General features: G+C 49.3%; 1 protein-coding gene across 7 annotated transcripts in view; it reads left to right on the top strand.

Annotated features, from left to right (window-relative positions):
- Positions 1-22,152, top strand: part of APBA1 (amyloid beta precursor protein binding family A member 1) — a 207,955-nt gene that overhangs the window by 176,214 nt on the left and 9,589 nt on the right. For 4 of the 7 annotated variants that reach the window (XM_045469803.1, XM_045469798.1, XM_045469799.1 and 1 more), the window contains 6 exons: positions 527-672; positions 8,041-8,076; positions 9,076-9,162; positions 9,777-9,962; positions 13,557-13,736; positions 16,482-16,694. In XM_045469803.1, coding sequence (XP_045325759.1) covers positions 527-672; positions 8,041-8,076; positions 9,076-9,162; positions 9,777-9,962; positions 13,557-13,736; positions 16,482-16,694 — 848 coding nt within the window. The remainder of the gene's footprint in view (positions 1-526; positions 673-8,040; positions 8,077-9,075; positions 9,163-9,776; positions 9,963-13,556; positions 13,737-16,481; positions 16,695-22,152) is intronic. The other 3 variants (XM_045469804.1, XM_045469802.1, XM_045469801.1) reach the window with 2 other exon arrangements.

The raw sequence follows: 22,152 nt of genomic DNA, 5'->3' as shown, positions 1-22,152 counted from the left end.
GATTTGTTTTCCCCATTATGCATAAAGTGGAAGGGAGAGATGCGAACGTGGCGCTTTAAAATGAGGTTTTCTAATAAAGCGGCCTCCTGCTCACCTAACCATTTCTCTGGCAAACATTTATTTGATGCCCCCTGGGTGACAGGCACTGATTAGACACGCGAGCCAAAGAAGAACATGACATGGTCTTTTGTCCCCAAAGGGCTCCCAGTCTAACAGGAAAAACAACATCCTTTGTCACTGAGTTGTATGTTTCATATTTAAATAAACACATCATTTCTCCCAGTAAATGGCCTGGGCAAAGTGGATGAAGAAGAGATTCTTTCTTCCCTTTGAAAACAAGGTGTGAGTGAAGGCAGACCCGGAGAGGTGCCTTGGACTGGCAGGGTGATGCACCTGCTCAGGGTCTCCACCGCGGGGGCCACCTGTGTTGGCACTGAGTGGTCGGGGAGGGTGCTTGTGCAGTCAGCGATTTGTGGGGCCCACCCCAGGGTGGCTTCACTCACCCCTGCGGCTCTGTGTGTTCCAGTTCCCGGACCCTGTGACCCCGAAGACTTGATCGATGGGATCATTTTTGCTGCCAATTACCTTGGCTCCACCCAGCTGCTCTCAGACAAAACTCCCTCCAAAAACGTGCGCATGATGCAGGCCCAGGAAGCCGTGAGCAGGATCAAGGTAAGGGGGTGCCGGGGGTGGGTGCGGCAGCCTGAGCCGTCCACGGTGGTCTCCCCCATACCTCATGCATATCTAGTCCCAAGTGTAGGGGAGAGCGGATTGGGATGGTGTACCTGCCAACAGAAAAAAGGTGTGCCTGAGTCCTTTTGGATAAATGTTGTATACTTGGGGTGTTCTCAATGGCCAGTCTTAAGAAAAAGCACATATGATCATAAACTTTGGAAAGCTGGTAGCACGAGGAACGATGTCATTTTGAGCATCACCTCTCCAGCACGAGAGCTTTATCCCTGGATTTTCACGCACGTCGCAGTCAATGACTTGAACACTTGGTGTTACAGGCGTGGTTCAGACTCAGCCTCCTGCTTTTGAGCCAGCTGACCCTGCTCAGGCTAGATTGAACTGGTTTGCTCCAGGCTCAGGGAGCCGTTGGATCAAATCTAACCATAACGAGGTAGCTAGCCCAGTGTTTAAACAGGCTTGAGCCAGTCATGACCGATTGGCATCTGCCTTATCAAGATTTAAAAGGAGCAAGCCTGTTTTGATCCAGCAAGAACGACTTTCATCTGGTTGAACCATTCACAACCACTTTGAGCCAGCTAGAACTGGTTTGATCCCAATGGAAATGCCAAGCTCTAGAATCTCCACCATGATGCCAGTGCCACCTGGAATCGTGGACAGACCTAGGGCTCCAGGGACACTTCTGGTGCCAGTAAGCACCACCAGCACCTAGAACCACTGGGCAGCCATGCTGGGGCCACAGGGCCAGTCCACCTGGAGCCCCGGGGATACCAGCACCACCGAAACCCAGAACCAGGTATTTCCAGCAAGTTGGAACAGGTTAGGACTCCCCGGATTTGGTTCTGTCCAGCTTCAGCCAGCCAAAATCCCATTCGTCCTCAAGGAACCCTTCCCTTTCCTGTGTGGTCGTGTGCACACGTGCCCCGGTTACCTCCTGGTGTCGCGGGGCAGTGTGGAAAGAGAAAGAACAAGTGTGGCCAGTCACTTAGGGTCCTTCATCCAGGAGAAACGACTTCTTGAGCACTTGCGTGTGCAAGGCTGGGCAAGGTCTCCGGAAGGAAGAGAAAACAGCAGTGTATAGAGGGAGAGCCTTGCCCTCGGGCTCCGCAGCACCAGTGAGAAGTGAATCGAGCCAGTAAGGGTGCAGGGTGTACCTGAGCAGGAGGGCAGGTGTTGGATGCAGGTGGACAGCACAGAGATGTAACTCCCACAGAACGCCAGAGCACCCCTCAGCCCCTGTCAGGGAGCACCACCACAGCCCATTCACGTGACTCCTTCAGAACAGAGCAACAGCCCGCCCCCAGAGGAGCCCTGAAGGTCCCCAGGGCAGAAAACTGTGCTGTTTTGACATGCGTTCTCCGGGCTTCTGTCCATCCAGGTTGCACACACGTTCAGGTTAGGGTATCATACTGGGCACCTTGGTTATCGGTCTCCTGGGTGGCAGCCATTGAGTCCCACAGATAGTTTATCTCTTTCCACTGCCCTGTGACATGTGACCTGGAGGAAGGGAGCAGGCACATCCCCAGAACGTAAAGGCGTGCTCAGCGTGTGCTGTGGCCCCCCGAGCCAGAGCCCGGCCACGACCCAGCGTGCTGTGAATTACAGCTTCCGATTTCCGCAGTGAGGTCCTAGAGCGCGGTTTTCCCTTCTTAAAGTCCAGCCTCCCTGATAAGAAACCAGAAGGTTCGCTTTGAGGCTTCAAAGGATCAGTATCCAGAAGTTCCAGGGTTGATTTGAATCAAAAAAATTAGACGGTTTTGTTGATCATAACAAGCAAGATGAGGCTGTCTGATTATAAATCCATTTTAGACCTGCCTAGAGCAGAGCAGACATCTGGTACACATATATTTATTTTTTACAGCAAATTATTGTAGTGTAAGGAATTCATTATAGAGTGGTAAAGTTAAATGGTTACATTTCATTTGTAAGTATCATCTTTGCGATGTGCTTCTGTGCATCTGAAGGGGCTGTTGCCTGTCATTAAATATATTCTGCCTCCTGTTCCTTTTACCTGAATTTAAATGCCCGTCAAGTTGTTTGACTTGACCCCCAGCCTGATGCTTTTTCAAATGCTAGGTGCACAGACCCATGGTTTATTTCTGCACTCCTCTAGAAAGCTACTGTGTCAGGATGTGCCCTGAGATTTCATAGAGGGAACCAGGGCACCTAGAGCATTTCTCTGGATCAGTGGGGATGGTCTCGCGGGCGCCTGCGCTGTGGGCCCGCACATGCGCGTAGGCGACCCCTTTCTGTAAGGGATGAGGTGCCACCCTGTTTCCTAAAGAGAGGCTGACCTTTCAGGAATGAGTCATTGTAGGCCACCTCTATAAAGATGCAGAGAGGAAGGTAGCTACAGATTTGACAGTGTCCAGGAAAGGAAGGAAAGAAAGGGGAAAATGTGTGGATTTATTTGGAAAGCCACTTAGCAGTATCCTCAGGACAAACTGATAAGTGATTTCCACCTTGATGTGTCATCTGAACCAAGAGGGGTTTCCTCCTCCTGTTTCTGATTCCTTTTCCTTCCCTTCTTCCCCACGGGGACCCCCATCTTACCCCTCTTTCTTTCCTCTGCCTGCAGAGTTTGACCAGTGGGTGTGGGTGAGACCTTCCTCACCATGAGTCTTGGGTGGCCCTGGTGTCTGTGCTACTTTAACTCTGAGCAAACACCAAACCTGAAGCTGGGCTTTCAGAACTCTTTAACTTCCTTCCTGGGAGTCTGTTGTGGTGCTCATTGACTCGCACTTGGAGTTTGCAGAATTAATATTTTCTTAAAGAATGTATAAATTTATTTGCCAAAGGGGGAGAGAATTTGGAGTTGCGGTTTGGCCCGAAATTTTCTAGTTAACGTGAGAGGAAAACAAAGGAATTTGGCTCAGAACGCAAACTGTTCCTCTACAGACCCTTGTGAGAGGCATCTCAGGAGATAAAAACTAACCAAGACCCAATCCTTGACCTTGAGAAACTTGCAGTCTAATAAGGGAACCAAGACAGTTGGTTAAGTAACAGTAATTCAAGGCAGGTTGAGGAATCTGAAATTAAAAGCCTTTCCATCTATCAAAGTGAAATAAATAAGGTGGATCTAAATGCAACATCAGAATTAGAAGACATCTGCCATTTTTCTTAAGTTTGTTTTTTTTTTTTTCCATCTTTGGACCCTCCCTAATGTATCCTTTCTGCCTTTGTTGTTCGTCATTTCTGAGAAGAAATATCCTTTTAGGAAGCCCCCATATGACTAAGGAATGCATTAAAGAGGTAGTTCTCAAAATGGGATTCCTTAACCAGCAGCATCAGGACCACCTGGGAACTTGTTAGAAGTGCAGATTCTCAGGCTCACCCCAGTCCGAAACTCATGGTGGGGGGCAGGTAGGGCCCAGGAATCTGTGTTTTCATTAGCCCTCAAGGAGATTCTGAGGTACACTATAATTTGGGGACCACTGTCCAACACTGGGGTAGACCATCCTCATGGAGCATCTTTTCTCTGTGCTCTGGGGCATCCCAATCACGCTGCGTGCCTCCCGCCGATGAGGTTCTGTCGGCACATTAGCTCGAGAAACGCCGCAAAATAGATCCCTTTTTTTGAATTTGCCACATACGTTCTCCTATCTAAGATTTTGAGAAGTCCTGTACTAAGGAGATCTCATTCACCTTGTTTAACCAGAAACTCCCGTCGTTATCTGAACACAGAATACATGATCGCTGTGGGGTGCCTGTTGAAAGTCGTGCCGCTGAGATTCTCTGGAACACGTTTTGGGAGCAACTTCTGCCCTACGTGCTGTCAGTGTCTCTAGCACCGTAGATAGAGACGCCCCATTCGTCCCACAGTGTGGGAGCTGTGCCTTGACCCTGCCTAGAGACCCAGCTTTGAAGCCATCGTGGCTGGAACCCCGTCTTCCTTTCTCTCCACTGCATCCATGCCTCACTCCACCCTCTTGCTCGCTGCCCTTCGGCCGGAAGACGGGCTGGCCTGTCGGGCCCTTCCCTGAGCTCCGGAAACCGCTTCACATCCACGCGGGACATGGCACACGTGTCTCCATCCTTCCCACATTTGTGAAGCTCGTGTCCTTGACTCACAAATGGCATTGGATGTTTTTTGCTGCGCTTTTTTCAGAGCTCTCATGATCACCCATTCTCATGTTTGTCTTCCCTGGCTTGTCCCAAAAAGATGAGATTTTTCTGTTCTTTCCTGGAAAGGTTTTCTTTAACCGTCAACAATCGGGACTTCGTTGTGGAATGAAAATCTCTACCAGTGAGGCTTTGTGCAAGCCACGTGATTTCCCGCGTGACTCAAGCCTGTGATTAACATGAAAAGGGTATATGAGCACTTGGGGCATGTCCTTCACATACATTGATCTCACTTACTCCTCAAAATGGAGGGGGTGGGAAATCCTGTGAGGTGGGTGTGATTAGCCCTCTTCACTGACACACTGAGAGGTTTACAGCTGAGACGCTTGCCCGAGGTACACACCTAGTGATTTGGAGAGTAGAGTGAGATTTCAGGGGCTGGGATCTCTGTTCTGCCTCTTAACAGCTGAGCGCCCTTGAGCATGTTAATTAGCCTCTCTGTGCCTCAGTTGCCGCTTCTGCAAGAGGAGAGTACGGTGCGCATCTCACAGGGTTGCCCGAAGCTTTCGCACTGCGACGCACGTGAGCTGCTCAGAAGGACGTGGCACCTAGCGAGTGCCCCGTAGATGTCAGCTGGGGAAAGAAAAGCTAGAATAGTCCGGAGGATCCCCAGCATGACTAACCTCGAGAGTCTTAACGACAGTAAACACGCCTCGCAGAGTGAGAGGGTGAGTGACAGTTCCACGGTTTATGTCCCTGGTGCCACAGCTTACTGAGGGGCAAGCCGCAGTCGGTCCCGTGAGTCACGAGGATTGCAAGGGATGCTGTCACTCACTGCTTGACGACACCCGCAGGCCTTCTAGTCCTCTCGGGCGTCTCTGCTACTGCCATTTCTCATTCCGGATCCGACCGTCTCCTGTGTGTCGTGTGTAAACTTCAGATTAGAATTGGTTTCAGGACACCTGAGCAGCACATGTGGTTGAGCACCTGGAATTACTTTAGGTGCATAAAATCTCCTTCGCTTCATAGAAATTATCTCAGGATGCCTTTCATGAAACTTGGTTGGCCATTTGGGTTCTCTTTCTTCATCAACCATCCCAGTTAAAAAAAAAAAAAAAAGTGTGGTTGTTCCATTGGCAGCAGACTTAGTTTCCTCTGAGAGGAGGACCCTTTCAGATCCCTGCTCCTTACAGCGAAGAATGTTGACCTGTCCCACAGCTGTTAGGTTTTGGTATCGAGAACATCACAAATTCTTATATGCCGGCCAGATAATTTCAGGGAAAGTGGTAGAACAAACACATGCACGTGAGGATCTCACAGTGGTCATTTATCATAAGGATGGCAGCCGATGCAGATGAGAACCCCCCCCCCAAAGTGGGACTGTCGGATCCCACCTAGAAATCTGCACGGTCTGGCGGAGCATCAGCACAGGGCCACTCCTCAGACGCGGACACACGTCCACCATCGCGCACAGCAGTTACGATACCCCCTTGCGCTTGCTGCCTTCTGACTTTGCCAGAGCAGACTGTTCACCATGAATTCGTGGCCACCAGGAGGAGCTGTGGGGGGGAGGGGGGGGGAGGGGGGCTGCCCTAGTTTCCTGGCTGTACCAGAGATGAGGTACTTGGTGTTTGGATGGCCGACTCATCTGGTTTCTCTCCAGTGAGATAGAACAGACACCCCCATTTGACTCATTAATGAACTAGAGGCGTGCTGCTGGGAGCAAAAGGGCTTTTCCCCAGGTGAGTACGAAGGAGTATGAGAGAGCAGTCAGTCCTCCACCCACCCCCATCACCACAACAGCGTGTGTGGTTTGGCCATTGACTCACCATTATTTGTACAGGATCGGTGTATATCCAGCAAGCCTTACCAAGAGCCAAGAAATTACATTCTGACGTAGGTAAATTATAATCCTGTAACATCCAACACAAACGTAGCACTCGTAACGCACCAGACACTGTTCTAAGAGCTTTGCACACATTTATTTTATCCTCACAACAGCCCTATGTGGTAGATACTGTTTTTATCCTCATTTTACAGATGAGGAAACTGAGGCACAGAGACATGAAGCGGCTCGCTCCAAGTCACACAGCTAGTAGGTCGCAGAGCGGGGATTCAGTTTTAGACAATCTGGCTGCAGTCTGTCTCTCTTTTTTAATCAACTGTGTTCTCTTTTACTTATGAGAAAAGGTGGGGGGATGAATGTTAATCTATTTCTAGTTAGGAATAGGCTGTATTAATAGTACACAAATTTAAGGCAAGAATTGTTACTAGAGATGAACAATAAAAAGATGAACCCAGCAAAGACACAAGTACCTTAAATCTGTATGTACCTTATAACACAGATATAAAACAGATAAAGCAAATATTAGAACCAAAAGGAGAGAAGGACAAATCCATAGTAACAGCTGGAGATTTTAATACACCTCTCTCAGTAAATTTTAAAACAAACAAAAATATAAGGCAGCACACAGAAGATTTAAACTGTACCCTTAACCAACCTAACTGACCTCATTGATATTGGTAGAACACTATTCCCAACAACTGAAGAATGCATCTTTTGAAATCCACCTGACATTCACCACAGTCAGTCATGTTCTGGATCATAGGGCTAAGAACCCAGCACAATTCAGTATGTTCTCTGACCACAGTGGAATTAATTCAGAAATAAGTAACAAAAAGAAAACTAGAAAATCCCCAAATGTATTAAAATTAATAACACAACTCTAATCCAAAGTTCAAGGGAAAACTCACGGTGGAAATTAGAAAACATTTTGAAGGGATGATTAGATTGGAATATGACAAATTTGTGGATACAGCTGATGCAGTGCTTGGAGGGAGATTCACAGCTTTAAATAAATGTATTGGGGAAAAAACAAGTTTAAAGATCTGTCCTTTAAATTTTCATCTCAGGAAGCCAGAAAAAAAGAAATCAAATGTAATCCAAAGAAAGTAAAAGGAAATTCAGATGTAGGTTGAAATCAAGGAAGTAGCCAACAGGCGTACTATAAAGAAAATCAACAGAACCAAGTTGGTTCTTTGAAAGCATCGATTGCAGTTACATAGAAAAAGCACCTCAATCCATTTCCTTCCTCCTACAGCCCTGCCACCTACGAAATCGTGAGTTAGGAAATTGATTGTCTGTAGACCAGGATTTTTTTAAAGTCAGTTCTCCTGACACAGAAATGCTTTATGCACTATTGATACTAGTTTGTCAATTCCCTTTTTGGCTTTGAGTCTCTGCAAATTCTTTTCTAACTGTTCTCCTGTCTCTGTTTCCATGCTAAGCAGATGGCCCAGAAATTAGCCAAAAGCAGAAAGAAGGTGCAGTACAAATAACGTCATCAGCTTGGTGTTATGCCTGTTCTTTTCATTTATTTACGTTTTGCCTTTTTATTATTTTGTGTTTTTGTTTTCTGCATCCAGCAAGTTTTCGTTCAGATTTCTTTTTGAACCGCCCCATTAGCCAACGTTTCTCAAAACTGAGTTGCCCAAAGTGGCTGTTTTCTGTTGCTCATGAGCCATTTCACATCAGAGAGACAACAGGCAGCGGATTGGAGATGCTAAATGAATCCTACAGGAGTGTGCAAGTTCCCACCCTTCAGGAGCATTAATGTGGCAGGGACTTGGGTCTGTTCAATTACAGTCACGTTTGACTTGTGGATTTGTCAGATTGCTGGATGCAAAAAAGAAAACTCGCTAATAACCACACTGTGCGGACTTAAACCCTAAGTGAACGAGACGGATGTGCTTGTTTGGTTATCGAGCTTCTAGGTGCTTGTGGGCTACCTATGGGGTGTTGAGGCATCTGGGGCTCCTTCTTAATGGGGTGGCTTCAGGAGTGGGTACGGCTTCTGTGTCGCTGTGATGGTGTGCGAATGTGAAGACCCTTTTACCAGAACTGCATCCAAATGACTTTGCTCCTGCTCTAAACATTGTCCCCCATCACTTGAACAGGGGCAGACGCTCTGACTTCTCCGAGGTCTCGGGGTGTGAGTCACTTGCCCTTACTCTTCAGTCTGTTGGGCTCCAAAAGCCTTGTAGAAAGGGCAGTTCACGACCGTCGTTCCCAGAGTCACACCCTCCTTCTGTAGGGGGAGAAGCAGAGGGGATTGGGCGTCTTCCCCCTTAACCGGCAAGGCTCACCCTCGTTCGTGAGTCCGTCCTCTGTGGTCCCTTCTGCTTTGGCGGTCGCAATCTGGAGTCAGCCCTGCCGTTCTGGTGACTGTGTCTCAGTGCCTCTGTGTGTGAGCTAACCTTGCTCCCGTGCCCTCGAGTCGGGGTGAGGCGTTAAGCTTTCCCTTGGTGCATCTTTCTTCTCAGGCTCCCGAAGGGGAATCTCAGCCGATGACCGAGGTGGATCTCTTCATTTCTACCCAGAGAATCAAAGTACTGAATGCCGACACACAGGTATTAGCTGGCCGGCCACCTTTCCCGGGGTGAAGTTCCCAGCGTGGCCGCTCCGAGCCTGTGCCCATGTCCGTAGGTCCCCTGTCCTCAGCTGCTGGCTTCCAAACAAGCTAGAAGGCTGTGTCTGCAGCGCCCGCTGCGGGGGAGGGGGCCGTGGTGCTCTGGGACCGTTTCCTTGAAGATCTAAGGAAAAAATAAGCCGTGGATGCTGTTTGCAAATCCTCATAAGTTTTCACGAGAAGATTCGTGACCTTGAACAGATTCGCCTTTTACAAAATTTTGTTTAAAATCACACGCACGCACAATGCAACCACCACATGTGGATATTTTATTCTTTTAACTTCTCCACCAGAGATTCTACTGGTTGTAAAATGACTGAACGTTTTATTTCACATACCACAGACCCCTTCTTGCTCTGGGTCATTGTTAGTCCAGGGAACTGCCCCCAGGCCTGAGTGGGTGCATGTAAATCTGGCAGCAGCCTTTGAACCCAGCCCCCCACCCCCCACCTGCCACACAGGGACTGCACTTGGCCGGGCTGTGGGGTGACAGACTCTCTCATGGGCCATTAGATGCTGCTCTGGACTCAGCATCCTCTCCCTTATGCCCTCCAGGAGACGATGATGGACCACCCTCTGAGGACCATTTCCTATATAGCAGACATCGGGAACATCGTCGTACTGATGGCCCGCAGGCGGATGCCCCGCTCCAACTCCCAGGAGAATGTGGAAGCCTCCCACCCATCCCAGGATGGAAAAAGGCAGTACAAGATGATATGCCACGTCTTTGAGTCTGAGGATGTAAGGATGCCTCCCCGGATCTCCCCGCTGGGTGACCTGGGCTGCCTTTGGGTGGGCCAGATTCTCTCTCTTTCTCAGAACCTGAGTCGATCTCAATCATACATGAAGCACATAATTGTTGAGCGCCTACTATGTGTCAAGCACTGTTTTAGGGATACAAGGCTGAATAAACAGACAAGGTATTCAGTATGATGCTCATAGGGAGATAGAAAATAGATAGATAAACGTACTTAAGCTAGATAGCCAGAAGTTCTGTAAGGAAAAATAAAGCCGGGACAGGAGCTATTTCAGGTAGGATAATCAATAGAGCCTTCTCTGAGGAGGTGACATTTGAAGAGAGACCTGCATCAACTGAGACTAAGAAAAGAGCAAGTACAAAGGCCCTGAGGTAGGGGCCCGCTGGTATAGTTTGAGGGTGGCTTAGAATGAGGGGAAAGAAGAGAAGGAAAGCAGTCAGACCCATGAGGGCCCCAAGCTCATGTCTCCTGGGCATGAGGGCATTTGGGGAGGACCGTTCTCGGTTGTGTAGGATCGCCCTCTAGACCACAGGACAGTTAGGATTCCTGCTCCTACCTGCCCACCCCCACCAGTGGCTGGAGCACCGGCTGCCAGCTCTCCGTCCTCACGAAAACCAGCAGCTCCTCCTGTCACCAAGCCAGTGAGTCCTAACCCCCATCTTCCCAGGCATCGCAGTCAACGGAGAAAATTCATTCACCGCAGAGGCAGGGCCCCTTCCTCCCTTGGGCCTTCTTCCCCCAGGCATCCCTGGAACTGCTGGGGAGGCCTCTGGGCTTCAAGCTTCATAGGCATCTGGCTTCTCCTCAAGCTTGGCAGGTCTTAGAAGCTCCCTTCAGGGCCAGGGGCCATGGCCCCGTGATGAAGGTCTGGAACCATAGAGCACCCCCCCCCCCCCAGTGGGGCTGTGTCCGCATCATTGTGCTGATTTTCCTCCCGCCGCAGCGGCATAAGCACTGTTACTCATGTTGAGCAGAGAGCCCTTAGCTAAAGAAAATTGCCTGTGGGAGCCTTGGCTCCTTAAATGAGGCCATTTTTCTCCAGGAGGGTGTTCATCTAGCTGCAGTAAATTGCCTTCCTGCAAGAAGTTAGGAGTCCAAGGCCAGCTGCTCTTCCCCGGGGCTTCAGCCACAGGGAGTGGAGACGCTCACGCTCTCTGAACCATCGTCCGCTGGTCTGGTTCCCTAGAATACAGCCCCCCAGGGACGAGATCGCTGAGAAGGAAGCCATCCTCCCCGGTATTCCTTGAAAGCTGGAGGCCAAGCATGCAGACGGGGAGAAAATGAGTTCTGGAAGTTTCTCAAAGTTTCGGAAGTGACACTTGGAAGCTTAAGGCTCGTGTGTCCTGCAGGCAGGCTGGAAAGGTGGAGTTAGCTCTGCACCCCCCCCCCAGGCATGTGGATGCCCACGTGACCCTCTGCTGCCCCCAGCTGGCTCTGAGCTCCTAAGAAGGGGGTCCCTTTTTGTGCAGGCTGCCATCTGGGAAGATGATGAAAGGAATGAGGAAGCAAGAGGTGTGACAAGAGTGGGCCCAGCAATCTTATTTTACCCCCTTTGCTTCTGAAGCAAAGGACAGAAGAGCATTGACTCCAGAGCCGAGAAAGCTGGATCTGGATCCTGCCTCCACCTACAGGCTGTGAGGCCCCCAAGCTTGTGTAAAATGACAGCATCTCCCACACGGGCTGCCGTGTGGCCCCGGGAGACAGCGCGCACACAGCAGCAGCCTGTGCGTCTGCCAGGGGCCTCCGTCAGTAACGGCATGCGTGCTGCCATTTTTCAGGTCATCCGTCCACCTGTGCCTCTTGCGCCTGTAGTGATGCCTCGCTCCCGGTTTTACTCAGGACACAGGGTGGCGGTCCTCGTTGTTCATGACTCGTGCGTGTGAAGTCACCAGATTCACAGAGTGAGAAAAGTGAAGCATTTCTTTGCCTACAGCCAGCCACCATAGGAGGTTCCGATTTCAGTGTTCATCAGCTGCTTTTAGCTAAACTGCTACCTTCACCTCTCAGCCTCTGTTCCCTGCCTGTCCAACGGGGGCGATGAAACAGACCCATAGTTCCCAAGTCTAAAGGGCTTCGAGAAGCAAAAGGGGTTTTTGTAGTCCATTGGCTGATAAGCCTATCCGGGACTGCCATGAGACCATGTCTAGGATTTTTCCAGCTTACCATGAATCTTTTCCATTTTGCTGCAGGAATATTACTGTTGGCTACAGGGCAATTCCCCGGGTTCCGATGGGGTTTTTAGACTGTGTGTGATACATGCACCCTGTTGCCTTTCTAAAATCCAAAATTTGCTAAATTCTGAAACATGGTCTCGAGAGCTTAGGATGAGGGCCCGTGGCACTATCGTGCTCCCGTCAGTCACAGGCTAGAGGCGAGGACTGCTGTCACGGTCCTTGGCTAGTGCCGAATGAAGCACAGGCGCGTGAGAAATGCTGGTGGCGGCCGGCGAGCTGAATTCATAGCGTGGGTGAATTAATGCAGGGAGAGGCTGCCGAGAAAGAACCTACGGAAGCAGTTCCTGCCCCGTGAGCTGTGTGACCTTGAGCAAGTTCCTTCACGTCTCTGGGCCTCAGTCTCCTCACCTGGAAACTACGGGTTGGGCTCGATCAGGGTTTCCAACTCCGCGGGACCCAGAACCCCCTTCCTACAACAGATATTTTGTGGTGCCCCGTTACCGTCCTGAAATAAAATTCATAGGTAATAGAACCTCCCCCTTTGAAAATGTGTCCACAGACTAAAGCGTTGCCAGAAATGTAATACAAAGGAAAATTAAAGGAAAGCAAGCCCAAATAAAATTGTACTTACTACAACATGCCGATGCTCAGTCCCGGCTATTCCAGAAGGAATAGCAGAGCCGTCCCATGCTCACGCCGACATAGCGTTTCGCTGAATACCGGAAACCCTTCTTATTTGACCTTTTGAACTGAGAGCTCAGTAGGAACATGGACGTGTAGACGGGCCCCACCCTCATGCAGAATCCCCTCAGTGTGCAGCAAATACACAGGCTGCCGGTGATGTGATTTGCTGGCCACCCAGATAACCACCGATAGCGTTGCTGCTAATGATTTTCCAAAATCTTGAAGCTTACGTCTTGGGGAAGATGCCGGATGAGGCAAATCATCATCTTCTCTCACTTAACATGGCAGCTGGGTGCTCGGAACCTTCCACGTGAACTAGAACCGTGCAGTTAATGCCTTTGTGTTCTACATAAGTTGAAGTGGCACCCTGGACTCTGATGGTTTGATCCGGGTGGTCCATGGATACGAGCGTCCGGTGGGCTCGGGAGTTGTTCAGGGTGTAGAGTGGCTCATCGTTGGGCAGGACCGTCCTCTTCGTGGCAGTGGGTCCGGCAGCCCTGACTCCTGTCCGCTGGATGCCGGTGGCTCCCTTGTGATCACCGTCATGGTGAAACACGTCCCTAGTCATTCTGGGAACGGCCCCTCGCAGGGGTTGGTGCCGCGGGTCGACCCACCGGCCCGGCTGGTGCCTGGGGCTCCCGGTCCTGCAGGGACCCGGGCACTTTCACCAGCAGGGCTGGCTCGTTGACCTCTGTCTTCCCTCTCCGGCTACCGTCCAGGCCCAGCTGATCGCACAGTCCATCGGGCAGGCCTTCAGCGTGGCATACCAGGAATTCCTCAGGGCCAACGGGATTAACCCTGAAGACCTCAGCCAGAAGGAGTACAGTGACCTGCTCAACACCCAGGACATGTACAACGACGACCTCATCCACTTCTCCAAGTCGGAAAACTGCAAAGATGTAGGTATTTCTCCGAGCTCGGCCGGAGGGGCAGGAGGCCCAGGAGTGTGGGGGCAGCCCTGCCAGGGAGGGAAGGTGGGGCGGTTGAGGGAGGAGAGCGTCATCAGCGGGACGTTGCCGGGGAATCAGGCCCGACTCCTGCTCCCCTCTCGTGAGGGCCTGTCACCAAGGTGGACCGTCCTCTGCTCCAGGCAGTCCTGAGCGAGGGTTGGGGTGGGTTCCAGAGGTGAACAGGACCCGTACCCCGCCTTCCCAAGCCCACCATCTCAGAAACGGCACGGAAAAGTTTAGTGATGGTACTGAGCACAAGCACTGGTCAGAGACCACTGTGAGAATGGAGCAGATGTCGGGTCTCAGGTGACAGACTCTGTGCTCCTCCAGGGGCGGCCTGTTGCTTCAGACGGAGCTTTGCAGGAGTGTCTGGAGGAAAATGCAGCCATTGGAGCTGGGCTGGAGGTCTGGGTGTTCTTTGGAAAGTGTAAAAGACTGCAGAGAGCTGGGCCAAAGTACAGAAGCCTGGAGCTGTCTGGGGGGCCATGAATGACAGAGCATGGCTGGAGCATGGGGTCTGTGTGGAAGAGGCCCCCCCCAGGGCTCAGGTCGGAACTGGGTGTCTTCAAAGTCTAGTCCAGGGGCTCGGCTTCCCCAAGGAGATACAAAGTACTGTATTAGAAAGTGCTCTTTTTATCCACCGATGTAGGTTTGGTGTCCTCTGTTCCCTAGAAGCAGAGCCTGAGGCAGGGATTCTTGTTCAAGGGATTTGGGGAGAGAGGGCACTCAGGAAAAAGTGAGTGTGGGCAGCAGGGTGGTAGGGACGCTAAGCTTAGAGAAAGGTGGCCTTGCTGGAGATGAGCTTCATTCTGATCCAGAGGAAGCTCTGGATCACAGGGAAGACTTGTCCCACCTTGGGCCAAAGGATTTGGCAGACATTTGTACCCTGTGTTGGTCAGTCATTGACTGACCAAGATTGGAGGAGGGTGGATCTGTGTATTCGGGCTGCCTTAACAGAGTACTTCAGACTGGGTTTCTTCAACAAAAAAACGTCGAAGTTCTGGAGGCTAGCGGTCCAAAATCAAGTTGTCCGTAGGGTCGGTTCCTCCCGAGAGCTGTGGGGGAAGGGTGTGTCCCAGACCCCTCACCTTGGCTTGGAAATGACTGTCTTATCCCTGTGTCTGTGTACATCGTCTTCCCCTATGTGCGTGTGTGTCTGTGTCTAAACTTTCCCCTCCTGTAAGGACACCAGTCATACTGAATTAGGGCCCACCCTAATGACCTCATTTTAACTTGATTGCCTCTGCAAAGATTCTGTATCCAAATAAGGTCGTATTCTTTTAAATTTATTTATTATTTTTAACGTTCATTTATTTTTGAGACAGAGACAGAACGTGAGTGGAGGAGGGGCAGAGAGAGAGAGAGGCACACACACACAGAATCCGAAGCAGGCTCCAGGCTCAGAGCTGTCAGCACAGAGCCGGACGCGGGGCTCGAACTCACATACCAAACTGTGAGATCATGACCTGAGCTGAAGTTAGATGCTTAACTGACTGAGCCACGCAGGCGCCCCCAAATAAGGTCATACTGTGATACTGGAGAATGTGAATTTCGAGGAGGACACAACTGAACAGCCCGTCATAGGGAATGTGTCCCGCTGGGCAGCTCTCCAGAGAAGCGGCCAGCTGTGGGCTTCGGCAGCCAGGAGAAGGGACATGAGCCTGTGAGGAGCCTTTGTCGGGGCCCAGCAGCCGCCACCACTGTGTGTGTGTGTGTGTGTGTGTGTGTGTGTGTGTGTGTGTGTGTGTGTATCTGCGAATCTGAATAAATAAATACACATTCTCTTTGTCAGATGCTTCCAGAACGTGACTTGCCCCTTGGTAGTGTGTCCACAAATCTTACGAGACTGCAGATAACCAACACTGACTCCTGTCTTCTCTGCCCTGCCCAGGAAGCAATTATGCCCATCTAAAATACGACCTTCCCACTTCCTCGACCAACCTTTCGGTGGAGATAAGCTTAGTATCATTTTTTTTCCCCTTCGTCCTCAGTTTTCTCCTTGCAAAGAGAGAATGTCTATAATGTCTATTTATTTATTTTTAACACAAGAATCTTCAGTGTTGGAGAGAACCTGTGAAACGCTGGGGATTAGGGCAGCCGGTGTATAGGACCCAAAAGCTATTTCCGGAAACCATAAGGCGCCACCAAAGTCCCCACCTACACAGCCTCTTTCCCCCTCCCTGGGGACTACAGAAAAAAGCACCCGGTGCTCTTTGTGTTTATATTGCCAAAGACAGGATTGCTTATGTGGCATGAGAATTACAAGAAATCATATGGACCTGTGTTTCTCACCAAATGCCATGGAATCGAGAGAAGACAGGACTCATTTGGGTTGGAACCTCAGGGAAATGTCTTCTTTTTTTTTTTTTTTTTTTTTTGGTAATGTTTTTTATTTTTGAGAGAGAGACAGCATGAGCAGGGGAGGGGCAGAGAGAGGGACAGATTCTGAAGCAGGCTCCAGGCTCTGAGATATCAGCACAGACCCGGATTCAGAGCTCAAATTCACAAACTGTGAGATCATGACCTGAGCCGAAGTCAGATGCTTAACCAACTAAGCCACCCAGGCACCCGAGGGAAATGTCTTTCTTGAGTCCAGATAGGCAGTGGGGAAAAGTTTTGATTTGTGTCACTACCCTGGGGTTACTGATTCAGGCTTTCTAAGTGTTGTCGTTTTGTTTTTTCCTTCCCTTTCAGGTCTTCATAGAGAAGCAGAAAGGAGAAATCCTGGGTGTGGTGATTGTGGAGTCTGGCTGGGGGTCCATCTTGCCAACGGTGATCATCGCCAACATGATGCATGGAGGCCCCGCTGAGAAATCGGGGAAGCTGAATATCGGGGACCAGATCATGTCCATAAATGGCACCAGCCTGGTGGGCTTACCTCTGTCCACCTGCCAGAGCATTATTAAGGTACCTGGAAATGGGAAAACCCAAAAAGGATGAAGTATGACTGTTTTTCAGTCATTAGCACTATGAACACAAACTGAGGGTCTGGCACAGAGGAGGACGCAAACACAAAAGGCATGGGCTTGCCCTCAGGCTCTTAACAGGCTCCTCCCTGAAATCATTTTTTGATCAAAGACGGTCTATTTGACTCGCATAACACCACTCTCTTGTCTGTGCCGTCGCAGGCATCACTAATCAGTCACAGCACTCTATCCCCCTAAGCCTGCACCCAGCCTCCACCAAAGTTTCACAGCCCAGTAATCCAGATAATCACTGATAATCCGCTAGATGTACTTGAGGTGATTGGCCATCCCTGTTACAAATCATGGAAACGCTTCAGGTCTGAGAGCACGGTGTCCTTCACAGTGGCCGTGGCTGTGGTCCAAGTGAGCATGCCCCCCACCCCCAGAGATTATGTAACATGATCCACACGTGCCAGGTGCTACGAGAATCGGGGGAACTCCTGATATGGGCTGTGTGTTCCTTCTTACATGTGAATGTCATTCCTTCTCGTTCAACCTGAACAGACACTCTTGCTCAAGGCTGAGAAGAGCTACTCACACGAAACTTTAATAGGAATATGGGAGAGGAAGAAATTAGATTTTCTTCTAAGAAGTGAGACATCCATGTGTAGTTTCTCGAGCACATTGGAACTTGGTGATTGCATGGCCAGTAGGAACATTTCTCCTTCACCTCAGTATCTAGAGACCCCAGCTCCAAGCCAAGCACTGGGACACCACAGGCAGACTGGGTTCTATGACTTCGTTTCGTCCCTCGAGGTTTCCTGAAGGCCTGTGACCTAGAACATAGCTGTGTGCGTGTGTGCGTGTGTGTGTGTGTGTGTGTGTGCGCGCGCATGTATATGGGCTGCGAGAGTGAATGAATTCATATAATGGTTATTCGAAATAAAATCACAAAAGCCAACATCCATGGCTGGGCAGTCAGAGGGTGGGAAGTCAAATTAAGCCTCTAGGACACAGAGAGGGGTGCCTCTTCGTTTTTAGTGAAACAGATATATTCTGATTTCTCCACAGATTATCATTCACAGAGAAAAAATAGTCCTCTTCGACCTCATTTAATTTCTTTTTGTTACATCTTAGACTTGAATAAATTCTCTACCCCTTCTTAACATACATTAAAGATTAAAGAACCTTGGGGTGCCTGGCTGGCTCAGTCAGTAGAGCATATGACTCTCGGTCTCAGGATCTTGATTTCAAGCCCCATGCTGGGTTAGAGCTTACTTTAAAAAAAAAAAAAAAAAAAAAAAAAAAAAAAATATATATATATATATATATATATATATATATAAATTAAAAGGCCCTACCTTTAATATATATGTGTGTATGTATGTGTGTGTATGTATATACACACACACACATACACACGTATATATTTATATATGTTTATATGTTTATATATACATATATATGTATATATGTATATGTTTATATATATTATATATTATATATAAATTAAAAGGCCCTACCTTTAATATATATGTGTGTATGTATGTGTGTGTATGTATATACACACACACACATACACACGTATATATTTATATATGTTTATATGTTTATATATACATATATATGTATATATGTATATGTTTATATATATTATATATTATATATAAATTAAAAGGCCCTACCTTTAATATATATGTGTGTATGTATGTGTGTGTATGTATATATACACACACATACACACATATATATTTATATATATGTTTATATGTTTATATATACATATATATGTATATATGTATATGTTTATACATATTATATATTATATATAATATATATAGTATATAGTATATATTATATATATTGCATTTATATTATATATTATATATAGTATATATACTATATATTATATACATTATATATTATATATATTATGTATATAATATATATGTTATGTATATATATATTATTTTTATATATATATATATACACACATATATTATATATATATAAAAGACCCTACCTTGAACGTGCATATTCACTCATGAATGTTTAATTGGGCCTCCGTTAGGCAGAGCTGAACTTTGGAGAAGCAGAATATCAGCACTTCTGTGGAGGATAATTTATCACTGAAAGGGTTCGGTGGGCCTAATGGCAGCAGAGAGGAGAAATGCTGCACACATGCAGAGGGAGGAGAATTCTTTCTGATTTTTAAGTTGGGCTTGGAAGGGAAGAGTAAGATCTAGGCGGATGGATAACATAAAGGGAAACGGCCTTCTGGAGTTGCTGCTTGACTCGATGGGCACTGGGCTGGCTTTGCAGCCGGTGGAGACACGCCTGAGCACAGCCAGGGAAGGCTGATTTAGTGGTGTGGTACCGTGGAGAGACCAGGGTTCTGGGGGCTTGGAGTGGGGACACAGGACCCACCCACGTTTGGCAACTCACACGTGTCAAGGTTCATGGATATCCTTTCATACTAGTGAGCAAATGACTTGTTTAACACTGTGCGTGCATGAAAACCCCTGAGGGGCCGTGGGAACCAGACACACATGATATACAGTCTGCACCCAGGAACTTGATCTTGCTGGAGAGATGTGAAGGAAAGAACGGGTAGCTAAAGGCAGCTGAGCGCTGTGTCCCTGGCACCATTATGAGATTGTGCGCGTTTGCTCGTGGAACCCTCACGGCAGCCTTCTGTAGGGTAGGTACTATTGTCATGCCCGTTGTGCAAGTAAGGAAACTGAGGCACAGAAAAGTGATGTAATCACTCATCAGTGGTGGGTCCAGGTCACTCAGCCCCCTTGGTATCACTCAGCCCCTGAGGCAGTGGTTCTCGGCCGAGGATCTTGACACACACCTCCTTCCTCAGGAGAAGCTTGGCAGGGTCTGGAGACAGTTTAGGTTGAGAGAACTGGGAGAAGGAGATGCTGTAGCATCTCGTGGGTAGAGGTGCAGGATGGTGCCAGACACCCAGCCCCATGCGGAGAATGAGCCTGAGTGCAAAGGCTGAGAAAGCCTGTCTTGGGAGTGCAGGGGTTCTGAGGTGGGGGAAGGGATCCATTCAGAGAGAGGGAGGTGGGTGAGGGAGCATGGGGAGTGGATCTGGGCCTGGAAACGTTTGGGGAAGAGGAGCCAGAAGAGGGAGAGAATACGGAGGAGAAGCTTCCTGAGGCTTCCTGCCCTTGCCCGTTACGCACCTGCCAGGCGGCGCCCACCTTCATTCCCTCCCTCCCTCCTCGCGACAGCCAGCCCCCTTCCCTCATGGGCACCTGGTTCACAGACAAGCCATCAGAGACCCCCAGGGTGCAGATGACCTGCCCAGGTTTCTCCTGCAGACAGCTGCATCCAGATGTAAGAAGGCAGACCAGATGAGGGAGGCTGAGACCCCAAGGCCAGTGCCAGGTGCAGGGGCCCCACAAGGACTCATCTTCTCTCTCTCATCAAGGTAGACACAAAGCTTGCTCCGCGAGCAATCAGAGCACCCTGGAAGCAACTTCTTACGGGGAGAAGGTTTGTTTGCACCGGGAGCTGATCTTTGATATCTATAAATGGAGTCTCTGTGGAATCAGAATTCAAAGGCCACGTGGTATCACTGCTGAAGAGGCAGAGCAAGAAAACCAGTGCCTCCAGGGCTGCCTTCAGCAGATGAGGACGTAGCCGGCAGGTCCAGCCAGGACACAGCCTGCCGTCCTCGGTGCCCTGAGATGTGCTGCTTTGTCAAGCAGAGAGATGTGAGTGGTCCATCCTGCCTGGGACGAGAATTTTACCACTGACTTCAGCTAGGATTGCCAGCACCAAATGCAGACTTTCTGGGTTGTCATATTGTTTTAAAATTCCCTAGACGGGCGCCTGGGTGGCTCAGTCAGTTAAGCATCTGACTTTGGCTCAGGTCATGATCTCAGGGTTTGTGAGTTCGAGCCCTGCTTTGGGGAAGCCCTGCTTCTCTCTCTCTCCCTCGCTCTCTCTCCTCCCTCCCTCCCTCGTGGGATTCTCCCTCTCTCTTTGCTCTTTGCTCACTGGCACGCTCTCTCTCAAAAAATGAAATCTTTTTTAAATTTTAAAAAAGTCCTCAGACGGCATACCTCTTTTGCCTCCACCTAAGCACATGATCACACTGCCCCACCCCACCTGTGGGGCCAGCGCAGGGGAATATTCTGGGCTTCTTCAGGGCTTCTGGTCGGTAGCTCATTTCACCGTTGTGCCAGTGCACCTTGCAATGAAGTTAGCAGCTCTCATCCCGATGGATCCATAGATGGATAGTTCACAGCTTAGAAAACTTTGAATTGAAAGCCGTGGGGCTGTTGTTGAAATGCAGATCGCACGTGTCTGTGGTGGGATTCTCCCTCAGCAAGCTGGCAGGTGATGACGTCACCAGTCTCCCAAAGCCCTTTGAGAAACAAGGGTCTATACCATGTATTCTGTGTCTTTCCACTTTAACGCATGTTGACTTCCCCCACCGCCACCCCCAGTTATAGGAAAACAGAAACGTTTCTAGAAAAGAGAGGTAATGAATCCTTTTCATTGCTTTCCTCCCTAGCACCTGTTTCGCCTGTCCTAATTCCTAAGGTGTAAGTGTTGGTAGGCAAAGCTTGTTAGCAGTCAGTTCCTTGCCTTGTTCCTGCCAGTTCCTTAGGCAGTTCCTTGCCTCTGTGGTCCTGCCCTCCTGATTATTTTTTCTTTTTTAAACTAGAGCACCGCTTTCCTCTCCCTTCCACAGGATCATGGTCCTGCTTTCCTGTTACTATAGAGACGATTCTGGCTTCTGTCTCCTCCCTTCCCCTCTCCCCTCTCCGTTCCCCTCTCCCCTCTCCCTTCCCCTCTCCCCTCCCCTCTCCCTTCCCCTCTCCCTTCTCCTTCCTCTCCCACAGTATTTCTTAATTTGCTGTAGCATTCCACTGCTGTCATGGGGACACAATGATCGCTTATTTAATTGGCATCTCCTCTCAAATGGCAGCTCAGAAATCCAAGTTAATGGGACCCAACTTGGAGCACTGATGGGGAACGGCGGAGCAGTGGCGTTCTCCGGCTACTCCAAATTGCCGTCTCTTCTCCAAATTGCCGCCTCTTTAAGCCTCATCTGGCAGCACATTTCCTCAGTCTAGAACTTCGTTCACTGAAGGACAGATCAGGCCTCTTCAGTCAATTCACGCACACGAAAAAGGAACCCACCGGAGCGATGTGAGCTTTTTTGGGGTAATTAAGAAAATAGAGTCCTTCTCTGGCTTTTCAGGGTGTGCTCTCTGAGCATCACATGCACACCTGCGTCACCCCAGAGGTGCACAGGTGTAAGCACTCAAAGCTGGTGGCACTGTCTGAAGCTGGAATTCTGCGTGCTCGTTTTGGGGGTGTACTTCCCTCTGGTTCCAACAAATTCCTGGTCTCCTGCTGTGTGATTGTGGAGGGCGGGAAGGGGGGCCAGCCCCTCTGGTTGCCCTGCGTGTGCCTGCAGCCCTCCCCGC

Source organism: Leopardus geoffroyi, chromosome D4 (genome assembly GCF_018350155.1).
Source record: "Leopardus geoffroyi isolate Oge1 chromosome D4, O.geoffroyi_Oge1_pat1.0, whole genome shotgun sequence".
NCBI classification, from domain to species: Eukaryota; Metazoa; Chordata; class Mammalia; order Carnivora; family Felidae; genus Leopardus; species Leopardus geoffroyi.
The sequence above is the reverse complement of the archived record's forward strand: the minus strand, read 5'-3'. Positions and strand labels throughout refer to the sequence as shown.